At 37.5% G+C, this 18,291-nt stretch overlaps 2 protein-coding genes across 3 annotated transcripts in view; both read right to left on the bottom strand.

Moving 5' to 3' along the window:
• LOC108358312 (myosin-7B) overlaps nt 1–683 on the bottom strand; it is a 44,999-nt gene extending 44,316 nt beyond the window's left edge. The window contains exon 1 of the mRNA XM_017609576.1: nt 601–683. The gene's annotated coding sequence lies outside the window, so the exon portion shown is untranslated. The remainder of the gene's footprint in view (nt 1–600) is intronic.
• A 10,097-nt stretch (nt 684–10,780) lies between these two features.
• Fgop2 (Fibroblast growth factor receptor 1 oncogene partner 2) lies at nt 10,781–13,092 on the bottom strand. 2 transcript variants are annotated; one of them, XM_017609672.1, is made up of 2 exons: nt 13,059–13,075; nt 10,781–12,658 (listed from the first exon to the last, which is right to left on the bottom strand). In XM_017609672.1, the coding sequence occupies exon 2, from the start codon at nt 12,605–12,607 to the stop codon at nt 11,702–11,704; it is 906 nt and encodes a 301-aa protein (XP_017465161.1). In that variant the 5' UTR covers nt 12,608–12,658; nt 13,059–13,075; the 3' UTR covers nt 10,781–11,701. The 2 variants fall into 2 exon arrangements, with proteins under 2 accessions (XP_017465161.1, XP_017465152.1); XM_017609663.1 differs by having other exon boundaries at nt 10,782–13,092.
• Between the last annotated feature and the right edge of the window lie 5,199 nt (nt 13,093–18,291).

Genomic DNA, 18,291 nt, shown 5'->3' with positions numbered 1-18,291 from the left:
GCGTGACGTGCACACATTTCTCAAATATTGCCAAGATGAATTACATACATATGTATGTGTGTAATACTTCGGAACTAAAATTTTTTCTTAAGATATTTAACTTTTTTTGTTTAATATACAGCAGCTTCATTTCTTAATCAAATTAAAAATCTCAACTTTTACTGCACCGTTTCCGAATTGAAATTTTAGTGCTTTATTGAATTGTTCACTTAAAACTGCCGTTGAAGTGAAAAAATTATTTAGCTGTGTTTTAAAAATAGCCGCATACTTTAAAAGTTTCTGGCGGAACAGACACAGCGCTCATCTCATCGCACATTGTAGATCACACACACGAACGAACGCTAGCCACATCGCGGCACCAATTAAATATTTCTATTTAAATTCAGTTTGCTTCATACTCCAGTTTAACTCTCAACTTTTCATAAATTTTTGAATTTTCTTTAACTAATTTTTCACTTGTTAATTAAAAAAAAAAAACTAAATATTTTTCGTTAAACTGCAGTAATTTCCTGCACAGTTTTGCTTGAAAAAATCTACAACTTTCAGCTCACTCATCCCAAAAAATTCTAAAATAACTGCCTCTATTCATCTCTTTCGCACCAATGGTGAACAGCACTTGCACACTCGCCGGACACGATTTGGATTCGAATCGTATAGGAATTGGAAAATCGTTGCGTTGCGAACTCGCGTACGTCCGTCGTAGAACTGAATGCTAGCGTTGCGAATTGATCTCGAAATACTCTCGGGAAAGTCAAAAAAAGTGGAAAAGCTGGGAAGCGAAAAAGCATTTTCACGTTTATTTTTCTCTCGCGCTTTGCAGCTGAATACGAGTTTACCTTTTTTTCCTTTTAATTACAAGGCACACGCGCCAGTATCGTCATACCAACTGGCAGTAAGAATTTAGCTATGACCAAATAATTTTATTGCCTTCTGTTAAACTTTATTTTCTTAAGTGCATTGATTCGCGCACATTCACGTTTTTATGAGTATGTATGTATGCCCTGCAGTGACTGCTTTTAACTCTTTAGTTTGGCACTAATATTTCCATATTTCATTTAACTTTTGTATAAGTAAAATAAATTCGACTTTTCAAACAGGTTGCTACTCTTTAAAAGTATTTTCAAACTCAAATCTTTCTTTTTCGTCTGGCATTGTGGTACATATTTCAAATAACTGCTTAAGTGCAATTTGATTTTTTTAACACTCTTATAAATACAGTTCAGAAATAAATTATTTTCAAACCCATTTCGATCGATATCCATCTTTTGACAATCCATTTAACTTATTAAATAATTTCAATTTCAATTTTCCAACGTTGGTAAATAAAATTCCGATATAAAGGGTCTTAAACCCGTTCGGATTGATAACCACCTTTCATTTAACTTATTAAATATTTTGAATCCATCGTTTTAAACTAGTGGCAAACTTCCTCAAAGACATCAAAGATATTCTAAATTGTCAAAGATTTCTTAGAACTCTATCATTTGACACCAATTTTTAATATTTCATATAATTTGGGCATAAATTATTACTTTAATTCGACTTTTCAAACAAGTGGTAACTCTCTTCAAAATATTTTCAAACTACTACCTTCTTAAACCTCTTTTATCTAATACCCATATGGTGATAACTTAATCACTTACCTAATTTCTTTAACGAAAATTGAATTACATGTTTTAAACATGTGGCAACCCTTCTACACGTATTTATGATATAAAGGCTTTTTTAAACCATTTCGGTACCAATTGATTTAACTTTTTAAATAATTTGAGCTTTATTTCTTAACATGTGGCAACTCTTTTCAAAAAATTGAAACCTTATTGCATCCAAGACCTTTATTTTGACACCTGATTTTTGAAATCGTACATATGTTGCGGATCTAATGGTATTGCTTAATAAATAATTGGAATGGATTTTGACTTCATTTTGAAAAATGGAACCACTGATCTGATGAGCTGGTTAAAAATTCCCTTCGCGTATTATAAATATATGTCAATTAAGATTTTAACAGTTAAGAAATACAAATTTAAGACATATTTACCTCGATGTCAGTACTGGTACTTATCGATGTGGAAGCATCCACATTAGGGCTGTGGGATTATTCGAACACTCGAGCAAGTTGGTTAATCAGTTATGTATTTGGTTAATCAATTACTCAAGTAATCAAGATTTTGATTACTCAAAGCGATGATTAATCGAGTTAATTACAGTATGATTACTCAAAAAAAATTAATTTTGATCCTTAAAAGAGTTTGCTTTTGAAGAGCTTTGTTGAAATAGGGCATTTGACTGCAAAGTTCGAAAGTCGATTAAAAAAAATCCGAACTAACATAAACAAACGCCGCGATACAGGTCTTCTAATTTAGCCTCTATTTTCACCCCTCACTCTCATAATCGACCTAACTTTTGCTAACCTAAATTTGTTCCACAGTGTAATTCAAGTCATGTCTTCCGGAACGACCATTTTGGAAAATATTGCACAAACCACTTTTCTTTTTTGCCTATAGCTCAATTGTCTGAAGCTGCTCAGGAGTCACGGAATGAGAACCACATACAAACATTTTCGTTTGCATCATGCCAGGAAAATTTCGAGAATATCTACTAACGAAGATAAGTTTCATGCATTCTGGCAAAGAATTCCATTGAGCGGGCGCAAAGTGGTTCCAAACCTAAAAGGAACGTATTTTAAAAAAGATGAAAAGTATTTTTTGATTTACTTCAGGATTTTTCCGTTTTTTTTCTGTTTTTTGTTGAATAATATGTAAATCGTTTTTTAATTTAGCGTTAATTCAATAAGCCCCCTTTCTTTCTTAGTAAATTTAGTTTGCTTCTCGAAGCATTGATCCATCATATGCAAGACCCAGTAATGACCGTTTGTGCTGCGGAGTTAGGTTAGGTTAGGTAAAAGGTTTCACATGCAAAAAGATTTTGACAATTTATATTTTTTGTGAGAAGAAATTAAAAGTATTAGGCATTTTAGAGACCGAATAATTTGAAAAAAATTAAAGCTGCTCTACTTTTACTAGCTGTTCAATGTGCCTTGAGTAGTACAAAACATTGCAAGGAAGTACACTTGACTGTACTTCGAAATACGAAGTTCAACGGCTCAAAAAGAAGTACGGTTGATCATTACGTATTAGTAACATTATTTTTTGCTCCTATTCAAAACTTGTTTATTTATCCATCGATTTTCATCGTCAGTAGCTTGAGTTTTTGGCAAAAGAACAGGCTTTAATACAAACACTGTTAGGCAGTCGGCTAGAGACTAGATGAAACCAAGTTTTTGTGAAGGTTTCGATTGTATATAGAAAAGTAATTTCTCAGTTTTCCTAGTTTGGCGATTTTAAGCGTTTTTTTTCAATTGAAGTTGGTGATCGCAAAGAAATAAAAATTGATTTAAATGAAAATCAAGCATCAGAAAGCATATGGAGGGGTTCTGGGGTCCGAGGAATCTGAATTTGCAACTTAGTTTTACCAAAAACTGCCGAAACTTGCGAAAAAGACCTGATATAGAAATACGAATATAGATTCGTAATATACGATTACAAGTTAAGTTTACGTGTTTTTCTCTGTCATTTCAAAACTTTAAATTTTCCCTACAGTGTAATTCATTCTTTTTAAGTAGTACAAAAAAGTTTTAATATTAAAAAAATACGTTAGTTTTGCATTTTCCCAAATAAATAAGAAACCTTTAAGTAGCAATATATATATATATTAAATTTTCTTTGCCTTTCATCGGAAAAAAAAGAACTTTTTCATATTTTTTCTTCAATTTTCAATCCGCCATTGTGTGTTTTAAATTTTTTCCACTAATTTAATGTATTTTTTTTTAGGTTTATTTCTTAAGAATTTCGATTTTCCTGCAGATTTATATTACAAGCAAATTCTTCGGTGAACTATAAAGAAGGAAACATTTAATTTGGCACGCATTTGAACGATGTTGAACGTTTGCGGGCAAGACACGAGCCAATCTCACACATATGCAATGCTTGACGTATTGTCTCCGTGGCGCTTAATGTTCTTGCAACCCTGCGTATCGTTTGACACTATTCATGAACTTGCAGGAAGAAAAACTTCGGACTAAAACCTGCACCTTCTGACTGAGAGAGAGAGCAAGTTACTCTCACAAAAGTGGTTTGACTTGTAGGTTTTTTGGCACCCGGAACGCTTTCCTGCAAAAAAAACTGCAAATCGTGAATATCGTGAGCATCTGGAAGCAACTTAAATAATACCTTGACTAAATTAAATGATGTCCATATCCCTCTACGTACTGTTCGGGCTATGAAAAGCTCATGTCCGTGGTACAGTAGCAAAGTCAGAACAGCTATATTAACTCTTAACAGGTTATACTCAAAATGGAAACGAACAAGACTGACTTTGCTTGGTCACAATACAAAATTTCTAGAAACAATGCTACTACAGTTATAAGATAAGCTAAGCGGTTATATTGTAGCTCCAAGTTGAACCCTTCACTGCCTTCCAAAGATATATGGCGCAATTTAAAACATCTTAACGTGCATGGAAAACTTAAGACTGAGTGTAATATCGATCCAAACGTGCTTAATGTCTATTTTAGTACGCTTTTAGCCTGTAGCTAAAAATTTAAATAGCCATTTTACACTAAAGGAAACATTTCAATTTAACGGAGTGACTGAGCTCTCACACATATCGTTAATCACTGCTTTACAACTTCGTGTTTTCCTACGGAATGGAAAAAAGCGGTTATTATTCCTGTCGCCAAAAAGAATATTGCCACAAAACCCAGTGATTATAGGCCAATAAGCATTTTGTCAGTATTTTCGAAAGTATGCGAGTCTATGATGGCAGCGCAAATTTCCTTCTTTCTCCGAGGAAACAACCTTTTATCCCCATTGCAATCAGGATTTAAACCCAAGCATAGCTATTCTACGGCTATGCTAAAAATACTGGACGACATAAGAACACAGTTTGACAACGGTGACTTAACCCTTCTTTGCCTCCTTGATTTTTCTAAGGCATTTGACTTAGTAAATCACGACCTGCTTTGTGCAAAGCTCAAATATTGCTTTGGTTTTTCTGAAAGTTCTGTTAAACTTATGACTAGCTGCCTCGTGGGAAGAACCCAAAAAGTAAAATGTAAAGATATCTCCTCCAAATTTTGTGTTGTCGATTCCGGTGTTCCGCAAGGATCTGTGCTTGGTCCCCTTTTGTTTAGTCTTTTTGTTAATGATGCATTCTATGTGTGTCAGTATGTCCATATTCATGCTTATGCTGACTACATTCAATTGCATTTGTCTAGCCGTGTTGGTCTTGTTGAGGATATGTGTTGTAAAATAAATAGTCACTTGTCTGCGATTTCGCAATGGGCGCGTGATAATTTTCTCTGCTTAAATGCTGCAAAGTCATATATGTTACCTGTTAGTAATAGTGAAGTAACGGGTGATTTTTTTGAGGTTAGGATTTTCATGCATTAGTATTTGACAGATCACGTGGGATTTCAGACATGGTGTCAAAGAGAAAGATGCTCAGTATGCTTTGACATTTCATCATGAATAGACTTACTAACGAGCAACGCTTGCAAATCATTGAATTTTATTACCAAAATCAGTGTTCGGTTCGAAATGTGTTTCGCAAACCCAATTGCTGCGAACGGCGACGAATCGACATTTCACGGTCTTCAGCAACACTCTCAGAAACAGACGCAATATTCTCTTCTGTACGCACTGTACGCATTCGTGTGGTTGGTTTAATGTCCAATAAAGTAAACTGAGTGCGAAACTTGGTCACAATCGCATTAATTGTTTGCTCACTTGGTCGATTATGTAGACCATAAATCGGACGTAAAGCGAACCGAACACTGATTTTGGTAATAAAATTCAATGATTTGCAAGCGTTGCTCGTTAGTAAGTCTATTCATGATGAAATGTCAAAGCATACTGAGCATCTTTCTCTTTGACACCATGTCTGAAATCCCACGTGATCTGTCAAATACTAATGCATGAAAATCCTAACCTCAAAAAAATCACCCGTTATATGTAGAAGATATTCCAAAACTTTTTGTTGGTAATAGTGTCCTTGAATTTACTAACAAAATTCGAAATTTAGGCTTTGTCGTTAATTCTAAGCTGAGCTCTGCCCATATAAATAAAGCGGTGAGTAATGTGTATTCTGTTTTACGTAGATTGAGAATGTCGGCGTCATTTACGCCTTTGGAGACCCGAAGAACTCATTGTACCACACATAACGTACTATGAGCTTGTATACATATAGCAAGCTTGATTCCATTTCGCATCACAAAATTGATGTTGCCTTTAATAATGTTACGCGTTATGTTTTTGGTTCAAAAAATATGACCATATCTCCTTCTGGAGGAGCAAAATTCTTGGATGCAGCATCTTTGAATATCTCGCAGCAGGAAACTATGTATACATTTACAAACTTATTCAATTCAACACACCGAAATACATTTACGAAAAGTTAAAATTAACTAAGTCTTGCAGCCACACAAATCTTATTATCCCTAAATACTCCTATTTGGCGTCCCAGAGACTGTTTTTCGTCAATGCGGTGAGGCTTTGGAATTCCGTTCCTGATAGTGTTAGGTCTGCGATGGATAGTGGCAACTACGGGGGGATAATACATGAATACTTTAATTAATAATTTAATTAATAAATGTGATTGCAACTCAGCTTTTCTCTCCTCCTTATTTATTTCTTTCTCTTTTATATTTGATTGTTAAGTTTTTTTATAGGAGTGATAATTACTATTATTTAATGTTGAGTTTTTTATTTAATGTTTTAATATTAATTTGAAGAATTATTTTTTTGTATCTAAATTTAAATTTATTGTTATCACTTATTTGTTTCAAGTTAGGGTTAAGATTCTAATTTTGTAAATTAATGTGCGCTGATGTATTATAAAAGACTGAATAGTTTTAAAAATACAACCAAATTTCTTAATGAAATAAATAAATAAAATTGATAAATATAAAAATAAAATGTTTCCCAATAAAAGAGATTTGATGGCATTTGATCTCTAAATGTACTCAAAAAGCATTAAATAAATGAAAGTACATGAGTTAATAACAATTTATGGGGTTATTTCATGGAGAATTTTAATTTCTCGGCGGCTTAGTATTACAAGCAGATTGGTTTTTTGATAAAAATTTTAATCTATTAAGATTTAGGACTTCGACGGAATTTCAAGATAAAATATGCAATTTCTTCCCACTGTATACCGGTGTCGCCACCGCCGCACTTCTCGCGGGGGATATTTTTCTAAGTACCAGTTTGATTCCCTAATGAATCTACCGATTTCGCTTATGATAGTTCCTGATAGATCGGTTAGTTGTGCCATTAGGTTTTTACCTAACATTCTATCTTCTAACTGATGGCCACAAGATCTTCGTTCCGTCTTAGTCAGGCCATAGTGTTCTCGATATCTTACAAGCTTGAATATCTCTTTCACCCATACCCTGCCTTTGCCAATTCATCAGCTCTCTCATTGCCTTCTAGGTTAATAGGTACAGAATCCAGACAATAGAGACGGCATTTGACTGAGGCACTGAGCGCAGTACCATTTTCCATTCCCTAACTAGCTTAGATTTGGTAACCTGTTATATTATTTCTAATAGCACCACTTGGCTTCGAGGATACCTAGAATTTCCGCTTGGAAGATGCTTGTATCGTTGCGCAATCGTAGAGACAGAGCAACACCGAGTTCCTCGGAGTAGACTCCCGCACCCACACCACAATCCATCATGGATCCGGTGTATAAAGATGTAGCCTATTTATTTGCCACTCGGTCTCTTTTGGATGGGAATAACACTTGCACACTACAGCTGAAGTCTAGATTGCATACCATATAGTCCGAAATGTCTAGTCCCCCATAGGCATAACTCCGAGTCTAGCCGCCGATTTAATAGCTACATCTTTCAAGTGAAGATCGATAGGGATCAGGTTGAGGATAGCATTTAGCACTTCTGTCGGGCAGAATCTTACTGCACCTGTTATTGCTGTGCTTGCTGTCCTTTTTATGATTCTTAGTTGCTGAAACTTTGGCGCCCCTCTGTTGAGTTCTAGCAGAATGCCTTTAAGCGCTATTGCCCATAGCAGGGGTGAGAGCACATCGCCCTGTGGTGTGCCTCTGTTCACATAGTATGTTATAGAGTTATTCTGTTATATCGCGTATATTGTATCCATCTGCAAACACCATCATCAACATTTAGGATTCAGCGATGGCATTGACCTCAATATTATTAAATGCTTCTCAAGCAACCCCGCCAGAATATATTGTTTAAAGTGCAAGAATTATTTTATTAGACATGTAAGGCAGATTCAGTGGATCTATTTAATGTACGCCTGTTGTGTTGTTGGGAGTGTTGCTTCCCCAAGAGCGATCTTATTTAAACGTCTAGGAGCCGTTCAATTTTGTAAGAGAGATCTAAAATGTTTTGATGTTTCCTTTTCGGAACGTAACGCAGAGATATCCGCTTTCACTGCCTGATTTCTGAGATTATGCGATCTGGCCCTGGGAAGTGGAAGGCGAGAAGTTATTTATAGCGCATGCAATATTATATCTGCTCACGATGTTGTTGCAGCAGATACAACAACCCCGCCCAGATCGGCTAGTACCTCAATCGTTGTCGTCAAGCCTAACTAACGGTAGATCCAAGAAGCATACAGCTTATATAGGATCCGTCCATAAGGACAGAGTCGTTAGTTAACTGGAGTTTTGTGGGAATGCAAAGAGATGTCTCGAGTCGTGGGGTGTCTCTCCGCATGCCGGGTACTCGTTTTGCACATCCGCATTTAATCTGCTCTGGTACGGGTTCAACATGCTGCAGTAGCCAGAGCGAAGTTGGGCTATTGTGGTCAGAGTCTTCCGAGGCAGGCGAAACTCTGTCTCGTCTACGTTTGGTAGACGTGCGCCCAAAACGGAATTCACAGGTCGGTAGTCTATGTAACTGGAGACCGACTCCCTCTGAATGCCGTTTAAGGCCTGTCGGTATGCTGTCGGGGCCAGAGGCTGCTTTATAAACCTCTGCACTTGGTCCGTCAGTTCGTATAGATGCCTTCAGACGTGCCGTGCCGAGGACTCTCCCGCAAGCACGCCCACGTCTGTGACACCCTACTAAGAATTGCTTGCAGAGTACTGTGTTATGCTCCTGAATTGGGAGCATATGAGTCTCGGCATGCAGGTGATGTTGCGGCGACATCAGAAGGCCTCCGGTTGTTGTTGTTGTTGTAGCGGCTACAACAACCCCGCCCAGGACGGTTGGTATCTCAGTCGTTGTCGTCAAGTTCCACTAACGGCAACCCTAGGAAGCGTGCAGCTTCTGTGGGGTTTGTCCACAGGGACAAGGACGTTAGGGTTGTCGGGTTTACCGGGCATGCGAAGAGATGTTTCGAGTCATGTGGGGTCTCTCCGCATGCCGGATACTCATTCGGCACATCCTCATTCAACCTACTCAGGTAGGAGTTCAACCTGCTGCAGTAGCCGGAGCGAAGTTGTGCAAGTGTTGTGCGAGTCTCCCGAGGCAGATGAAGCTCCGTCTCGTCTATGTCCGGGGGTGGTATGCCTAGAACGGCATTCACAGGTCAAGAGTCTACATAACTCGAGACTGAGTCCCTGTGAATGCCTCCGGTTACTGTCTGCAGTGCCGTGTTCTAAGTAGTAAGTCTGTAGCTTCATCCACTGCGCCCTACTATTCCCCGGCGAACACATAGGCCTGCATGATTTAGAACCGACCGACCAATTGCCTTGTACGTTGCTCACGATCGAGTCGTATGCTTCTAGACAGGAAATATTGAATCTGATGTGGTTGGATCCAGAATACATCCTGGGAAATGAAACTTGACTACTGTCTCCCTTAACGAGCATGATATTGGTGTGTTCTTTCGATAGGATTTTGTAATCGTAATCACAACCTTCGATTAACGAATAAAAAAATTATCATTAATCGTACAGATGACTACGATGTATTAATTTTAATCGTTGTTCGCGATTAACATTTTAATCGTTATTTTTTAATCCTTAATCAAATTAACATTTTGCCAACACTGCATACATACATAATATGTATATCCAAGAGCTATTACAGGCGGTCCTCTAGGTGAGGTTCTCTTGTTCTTTCTACTCTTATCTCTTTGTAATGGATTTCCCGTCTCCTAAAAAAAACCAAGGGGCGATGTCTTTTGACGCAAAGCAGACCATGTCTGGTGTCGGTGGCTTCACAGTGAATATTATTGAGGCCAGCCGTATATTGTGCTTTACCGAAAGAAGAATCTACGTAATTCTGAGAGTTTTTTCTTCCGCTTAGCACATAATTTGATGTGGCGTCGTGAAGATCGTTACCTCGATATGTTAGAACCAACCAGCCTGGTTGATAAAGCTGCGAATGGTGTGGAGGCTTATATCTGAGAGCTCTTTTAACGATATGAACTCATACATATGCCCTAAGTATGCTATACCTGCTCCTCATTAAAGTGGAAATTTGCAAAGAAGGTACTCTACTTTTTCCGGTTCGGTTTTGTTCCTGTAGTTTGTACAGAAGTCGTTGTAAGCGCTGCCTGGCCTTCTCGCATGGGTGCCAACCGGTCAGTGCCCAGTAAAAATCGCCACTAGCCTTGCGGCGTCAGGTTTGGTGTGTTTCTTAGGGTTGTCGTTGTTGTAGCAGCATACAAGTTCCCTAAAGAGTTCCGGTTACGCCCGATACTAATTTGATTCAAATCTGATCAATGCATCATGAAGAAATTACCCTATAAATATTTTGGCGAACGTTCGAAAAAGACCTTCGATATCCAATGTGCATATCAAACTGAGAACGAACTCATAGCCCATCTTAGTTTTCCAACGTTCATAGTGTATTGGAAATATGCTTGAGATGGTTTCGAAAAAAAAATAAAAACCATAGAAACAAGAGAGGAAGTGAAATCTAGCTCATTTTCGAAGAGAAATATAAGACAATCACTATCCCTAATTAAATTTTAATACGTTGGATAACGAAGGTTCCGTTTTACTGGAGAATGGCCTTGTTCTCGAATCGAATACTAATCTATTCCACATTAGTTATCGAAGGTGAGGCTGAGAAAAGAATTATTAACCGAGCCCAATGTTTATTGGGTAACGATAATCTTAATTTTTTTTTATGAGAATTGAAGTCGGTTTTGTTTTTTGCTTAAAAATTACTAGTTGCAAGTGAAAACTCCTTTTCTAAAGCTAATTTTAACGAATTGGCGCAAAATATTTTAGTGGTAGTCTCAATTCTCAAAAAATCCCAATTTTCCAACTAATCAATTTTAATAATTAACTCACACTCATTCCACTAACAAACCAAGGACCATAAATATTGTACATTTTAATTTATTTAAGTTTAAATATTTGTATGTATGTATATTTATTTATATGAATAAAGGTGCACGCCGCAACAGTCCAAAGGACATATGCAACTCACATGTGTTATTGATCTTGATTTTAAATTAGTAACAATTTCAAGTGCTAAATACAATTTTACTTCTTGTTACTTGTGTTGTTGTAGTAATGATCATTAAATAAGTTAGTGGTAGTGAATGCTTATGTTTATAATTTCATATTAAGAAATAAATTTTAGAATTAAATGTATTATGTGAACAAAAGAAAATGTAGAAATAAAGTATAACTGTTCACTCTGAAAACCCAAAGACAGGCGACATCGATGCAATCGCCTAGAGCTTGCGGCCTATCATGTTGCAGCTTTTTGTACCTCTACCGCCGGCCCAGATGTGTTTGCTGATGGTGTCGCCCTAGATTCACTCCCCGTCAATGTTGAATTGACGCTTGCCAAAGAAGCTTTGGCAACAGTGTCAACCGCATTAGCGTTTTCTGCGCTGACTGTTGTCGCTATTAAATCTGAATGTTTTATCGGAGGAATAATGGAAATCGTCACTGACTCATCAGCTGGCGAAGGTCCGTTATTGTTTTCGCCAATAGTTGGTGAGGTGGCTGCCTTGCACGCATTTATGTTATCGGCAATGTTAATATTGTCGCTACTGGGTGAAGAACTACTAATGGCATTGGATACAGCAACTGCGTTCGGTACTAGCGAAATTACTGAGTTGTTATTGGCATTTTCCATAGATGCACCCGATAGAGATAACTCATCAGCCGAATCGTCCGCACCATCTGTTTGAATTCCCTTTTCTTCCAACATATGCTCATTGATTCGAATTGGTTGACTGGCAGAACCAAATTGTTTGGAAATCTGCAGTAGTTCACGCAAAATTTGATTCTCTTTTCGCAGTCGAGACATGGTTTCCATATCCCGGTGGACAGCGTCATCATCCACAGAAGCTGCACGCTGCATTACAACGGCCATTTCCCTGATTTTGGCGCGCTGTTCACGTATGATTATCCACAGTTCCTCATTATATACTTCTTTGAAGTTAATTTTGCTTTCGAGTATTTTGCTGGTTGTATGTTCGCGATATTTTTGCATTATGAACTCCATGGTGCGTTCATAATCTTCAATGCATATTTTTAGCTCTCGATTTTCTTTCAATATTTCTGAACTGGTAGCATTTTGCTGTTGTATACGATTCACCATTTCAGAATTCGATTTGTTGTTGGAAATTCGGTTTAACGAATCCATATCATCTTGAAATTGTCGCAAACTTTCGACCAAGCGATTGTTGCCTTCTGCTTCTACCAGCAAAGCATTACCCAACAGTTCTAAATCTTTTACGCGACTAGCAATACGCTGGGCGTCCATAATTATTTGTCCCACCGACATATTCGACATCTTTGGTTGAAATGGGTGATACTACAACAACCGTATAGGTTGCGTGTTGTCCAAATTTTCTTTTGTGGCACTTTGATCAACCCGAGATGGGCTGTTTTTGGGCGCCTCTAATAGTACTGTCCAGCTGGTGGAGCTACTTCCTCTTCAGCAATATCGCTTTTTCTTCAGCTAATATATATTTTCTCTTATGCGATGTGTTACTTTTTCATTAACGCAATATCCAAAGAAGCTGTTTCAATTGAGTTTTTAGAATTTTATAATTTCTGTTATTAATTTGTGAGAAAACTAGAAAAAAAATCACTGAATAAAAAAGCACTCGTCCACTGACATTTGACAAATTGCCCTGATTGGGAATGACAGCTGTTACCTTGCCACAGTTTAAAAGTTATAAATTACAAATATAATTACAGACGTGTTTACACCGAGCGCCTGAAATGGGCGGTTTTGGCAAAGAACGTAGATAACAACAAGAAGGGACAACTCGTTATAATTGTAGGGAAACTGCGCTCAAGGGGCGTGCCTTCTCTTTTCATCCAATCAAAAAATGCACTAGGGCAAAATAGAAGGCACGCCCCTGTTGCGCACATTCGCTACAATTATAACGAGTTGTCCCTTCTTGTTATTTACGTTCTTTGGGACAGCTGATCAGAATAGTAAAAAAAAATTGCTAGGTGAATTTACTTGAGCGTGTCAGATTAAGAAATGGTGGAAAAAATGTGCACAGTACAACAACAGCACTTAACGCCATAAACAATCAGATAACACGTGGCCTTAGCCGTAACCGTCCCTGTGAGAGAACTATCCCAGTAACGTTGAACCGGACAAAAGCGTTGGACACCGTCAGCCACTCCACGTTACTAGAAGATATAAAGGCTTCTTTTCTCCCACACAGGCTCAAACGGTGGTCGGCGAATTATCTGAGTAGTCGACACTCGTCGGTAATGTTTAGAGACAAATCGAGCAAACACAGAAAAATAAAACAGGGTTGTGTCCTTTCCCCGCTACTGTTTAACTTTTACATTTCAAAGCTCCCTCAACCACCAGAGGGAGTCTCGATTGTCCTTTACGCCGACGATTGCTCGATCATGGCGACTGGGAATGGAATTGATGACTTGTGTTCGAAAGTAAACGGGTATCTCTCCCCGAGCTTTCTCGCTTCTTCACTGCAAGGAGCCTAACCCTCTCCCTACGAATTCCTGTGCGACCTTGTTCACCACCTGGACCAAGGAGGTCAGGCTACCGCTGGGAATTTACGCCGATTATACACCAATTCCGACGGTGAATAACTCCAAAATACTTGGAGTAACCTTCGACAGTCTGCTCTCCTTCTCTGCGCACGCAACCGCTATAGTCAACAAGTACAGAGCTGCAACAAGCTCCTCAGGCCGCTAGGCGGCAGCACTTGGGGCAAAGACAAAGTAACGTTGCTGGCAACATACAAGGCAATACACCGGCCGGTTTTAAATTACGCAGCACCAGTGCGGTCGCCGGGGACTAATAGGACGCAGTGGATGAAGCTGCAGACGACGCAAAATACCGCACTACGGACACCACCTACACGAAGAGGCGAAATTGCTCCCGATCAAGGAGCACAATACAATGCTCCTCAAGTAGTTCCTTGTTGGGAGCCATAGACATGGTCACCCAAATGGGCAACTGCTTGCTCGCCCAGGCACGTCAGGAGGCATTTCTACGAACTGACGGACGAAGTCCAGAGGTTTATTAAACAACCCCTGTACCCGTCAGCTTATCGACAGTCCCTGAACGGCATTCACAGAGAGTCAGACTCGAGTTATGTAGACTCCAGACCTGTGAATGCCGTTCTACGCACACAACCACCGGACATTGGCGAGACGGAGCTTCATCTGCCTCGGGATATAAAAAGCACAATAGCCCAACTTCGCTCTGACGACTGCAGCAGGTTGAACTCATACCTGAGCACACTAAACGCAAATGTACCAAATGAGTATCCGGCATGCGGAGAGACACCCCATGACTCGAAACATCTCTTCTTTGCCCGGAAAACCCAACAACTCTAACGCCTTTGTCCCTGTGGACTGACCCTATTCAGGCTGCACGCTTCTTAGGGCTGCCGTTAGTGGAACTTGACGACAACGACTGAGATATTAACCGATCTGGGCGGGGTTGTAGTAGCCGCTACAACAACAACAACAAATGGTGGGTTGATTACATGCTGAAAAGTGAAGCTTTGAGCGTGACACAAGATATTGGGAGGGTTGCAAACTTGCAAAAAAAACGTTACCTTGACATTCTCGAGCGCGATCTATTTTTTTTATTATACAGAAAAAAGCTGAAGTATAACAAAAAGTATATAATCTGAAGATGCTGTTAAAACTACTACAGGTTTTTCTACGAAATTTGTTATTTTCTGATTTCTTTGCTGTTTTCCGTTCATATTATTTGTCACAGTCGTATGACTGTAAGTATACCCAGCGGACCAAATGCTCGCAAATGATACCAGTTGAGAGTGAAATGTGGGAATTGACTCAAACAAACTCTCGCTAAAGGCTCGTGTTTGGCTCGTGTGATACTCCACTGTATATGTACATTAGGGCGGGTCGAAAATCTAATTTTTCTCAAATCCCTTGGTAATAGTGGAAATATATTGTATCATGAAGTCAACAAGAAGCCTGCAAAATATTAGTATTTTATTTTAATTGTGAGAGCCCGCGCATCGACCGCCAAGTGACCCACAGCACACTAGTCGAACAAGACCAATTCTTGTTAAAAATTCTGGGTCCCGTAAAAAGGGTTGTGCATATTATTAGATAATGAATCCGTTAACGCAAAATATAAGATCGCAGCACTTTAGCTTACCGTTAATCTCAAACCTATCTATTTTCAAGAAAATTGTAATTGTTCTCTTGATAATTGCACTGGCCTATAGTCAAAAGATGTAAAGAACAGCATTAATATTGCTGGCGTGCATTTAGATCGCTAGTTCCAAATATTCTAATCTTTTTTTAATATTGGCTATAGTTTGCGAATTTTTGCAAATTTAGGAACAATTTCGGTAGCTCTTATAGAATAGCCATTATTTTCCATCAACGTGGAAAAATTGTGTTTATGCAAACGAGTATGGAAACACTGAACAGGCACAACTTCTACAAACACTAATCAGTTTACTTATGTTTATGCATACAATATAAACATTGCAAATATAGCAAAATGACAAAAAAATTTTGTTTACAATTTTTTTATTTTAAAATAATTGGTTTATAATCTGAACGATTTTCAGCATATTATTATCAAAAATCAGTAACAGTAAGTCGCGCCTTCAATTTGATAATTATTACGTACCCATCGAGTAACATTTACCAAAGTTATATCGAAAAAATTAAGTGGATTTCCAGTTTTTTTCTAAAAAAAATTTCTCTTCAATTGTATAAATAACCTTTAAATTTCATTAAAGCTGAATGCAAAGCAATATCGTCCAATTGGAGAGTCCTCAAAAGGATTTCCCAGGATATGTTAAAGACTATTGCTAAATTTAATAGTCCTTAATTTGATATATCGTTCTGTTCATAACAGCGGTGTTTTTGTTTACTTAATCTATTTTCTCTCATTTTAATTTTCTTTTTTACTTAATTTAGACTGTAATGTTTTAAAAGGAAAACAAAATATCTTTCCAATCATATTTTATGATATTTTGGTTTATTTCCTAATGAAACTGTTGTTGAACAAATATTTTCCCGCTTCATTTTCGCGGTTTTCTTTTCCTACATATATTTCTTTTTGTGAGAGCTAGCAAATAAGTGACTTTTTTGGGACTAGAAATGTATTGGCGTTAAAACGCGTCGATTGATACCTTGACTTCTTTGGATGAGTTTTGGGCAGGTTCCGCCCATGATAAAAACATTACAAGGTAAATTTATTCTCTCAATTCATCGGCCATGATTTTTTTCTGACGTTTGCAAGCATTTTAAAATCGTATAAAATTTTAAACAAAAAAATTAAATTGTACACAATTGTTGTTTGAGATTGAAAATGAGAATGTGTGTGTGAGTTTGAATTTTCAAATTATATTGCTGGCAAACGTCAGACTGCCTCTCAATGGTTTTATCTTGTTATGTTTTTATCATGGGTTCCGCTAAAGTGCACTTTTACCCACGTGTCGATATTGAATGACAAAAATCGACTAGAAAATCGACCCGTGCTAAGGTAGTTTAACCGCCCCTATTCCCACACCACTAACAAAATTCAGCGGCTGACTATTGCCTTTACTACTCCGCCTAATACTATGCCGCAAACTTATTAAGCTGGGATCACACGATTTGTACATTTGGCTAAAAATTTGTCAAATTCGTAGACAAATCATGTGAACGCTAAATTACATTTGTCATTTATCAGAAAAGCCAAATATTTGCCTTCTGTCGGCAAATGAAAAACAACCCTGGTGGCCAAATCGTGTGAACGCAATGCTGCTACATAAGCCAAATAAAAATTAAGCAAATGACCAAATATCTAATTTGCCACTTGATGACAAATGAACATTTGTATTTTCCAATTTTGGCAAAATTTTAATATTTAATATAATATTCGTATCCGAAAACTAACGAAAAATCTCACGTTATTTGAAAACAATAATTTTAAAGTATTTGCTCAAACTGAACATTTGAAACATGTACATATACGTATTCGACTGTAGCTGAGTTTGCAGAGAAGTGTGCGACTATTTTTAAGCTTTCATGAGGTCCCAGGTTCTTATGCCGGCAGACGAACATATTAAAAAGTATTTATAAAAGTATAATTAATTTCTGAGTAAAATTAACTATGAAAAAGCATATGTGAAGTTCAGAATAAAATATAATATAATAAAATATAAAAATATATTTACATATATGCACGGACGATTTTTAATATTTTTCATCCGTAAGCAAATCTTCAGTACCATAAAAGATTCAAACACAGCAAACTACAAGCAATGCAAAGTCCAAGCTAGTGGTACTCCACTGTACATGTGTATATGAAAGTATGCATGTATGCGTGTAAAAAATGTCAATTCCAGTTGGTCTTTAACCCATTTTAGCGGACATAGTTTTGTTGGTTTCAGCTGGTTCCAACTGTTAATGAAGCACAATTTTTATGGTTAATCTTGATGAAAGTTACATGTATCGTCGAGAACATGGTTACATGCAGAATTTTAAATTAATTAATATTATTCTCCATACAAAATGTACGAGTATTGCTTTATTAAATGCAAACTTATGCGAAAATCTAAATATTTCGTGAATGTAGGGTTAATATTTTCGCGCACGTGCCAATCTGGTGTCGATTCCCAGAAATTGAATAATTTGTGTGTGGATGGGAGCGGCGAGGGGAAGACGAAAGCCGACCAATCGCACATTTGTATGTACATATATATGTTACATACATACATTACATACCTACATATTTACAAAGGCATGTGTATATATGTACGTACAAATTTATGCGTTTGGCTTTTTGCATGAATAGAAAATTTGATTGCAGAAATAATTTTAATGAAATTAATTTTACAAACACATTTGTAC

Source organism: Rhagoletis zephyria, unplaced genomic scaffold (genome assembly GCF_001687245.7).
Source record: "Rhagoletis zephyria isolate East Lansing unplaced genomic scaffold, Rhagoletis_zephyria_1.1 Rzeph_scaffold_00009, whole genome shotgun sequence".
NCBI classification, from domain to species: Eukaryota; Metazoa; Arthropoda; class Insecta; order Diptera; family Tephritidae; genus Rhagoletis; species Rhagoletis zephyria.
The sequence above is the reverse complement of the archived record's forward strand: the minus strand, read 5'-3'. Positions and strand labels throughout refer to the sequence as shown.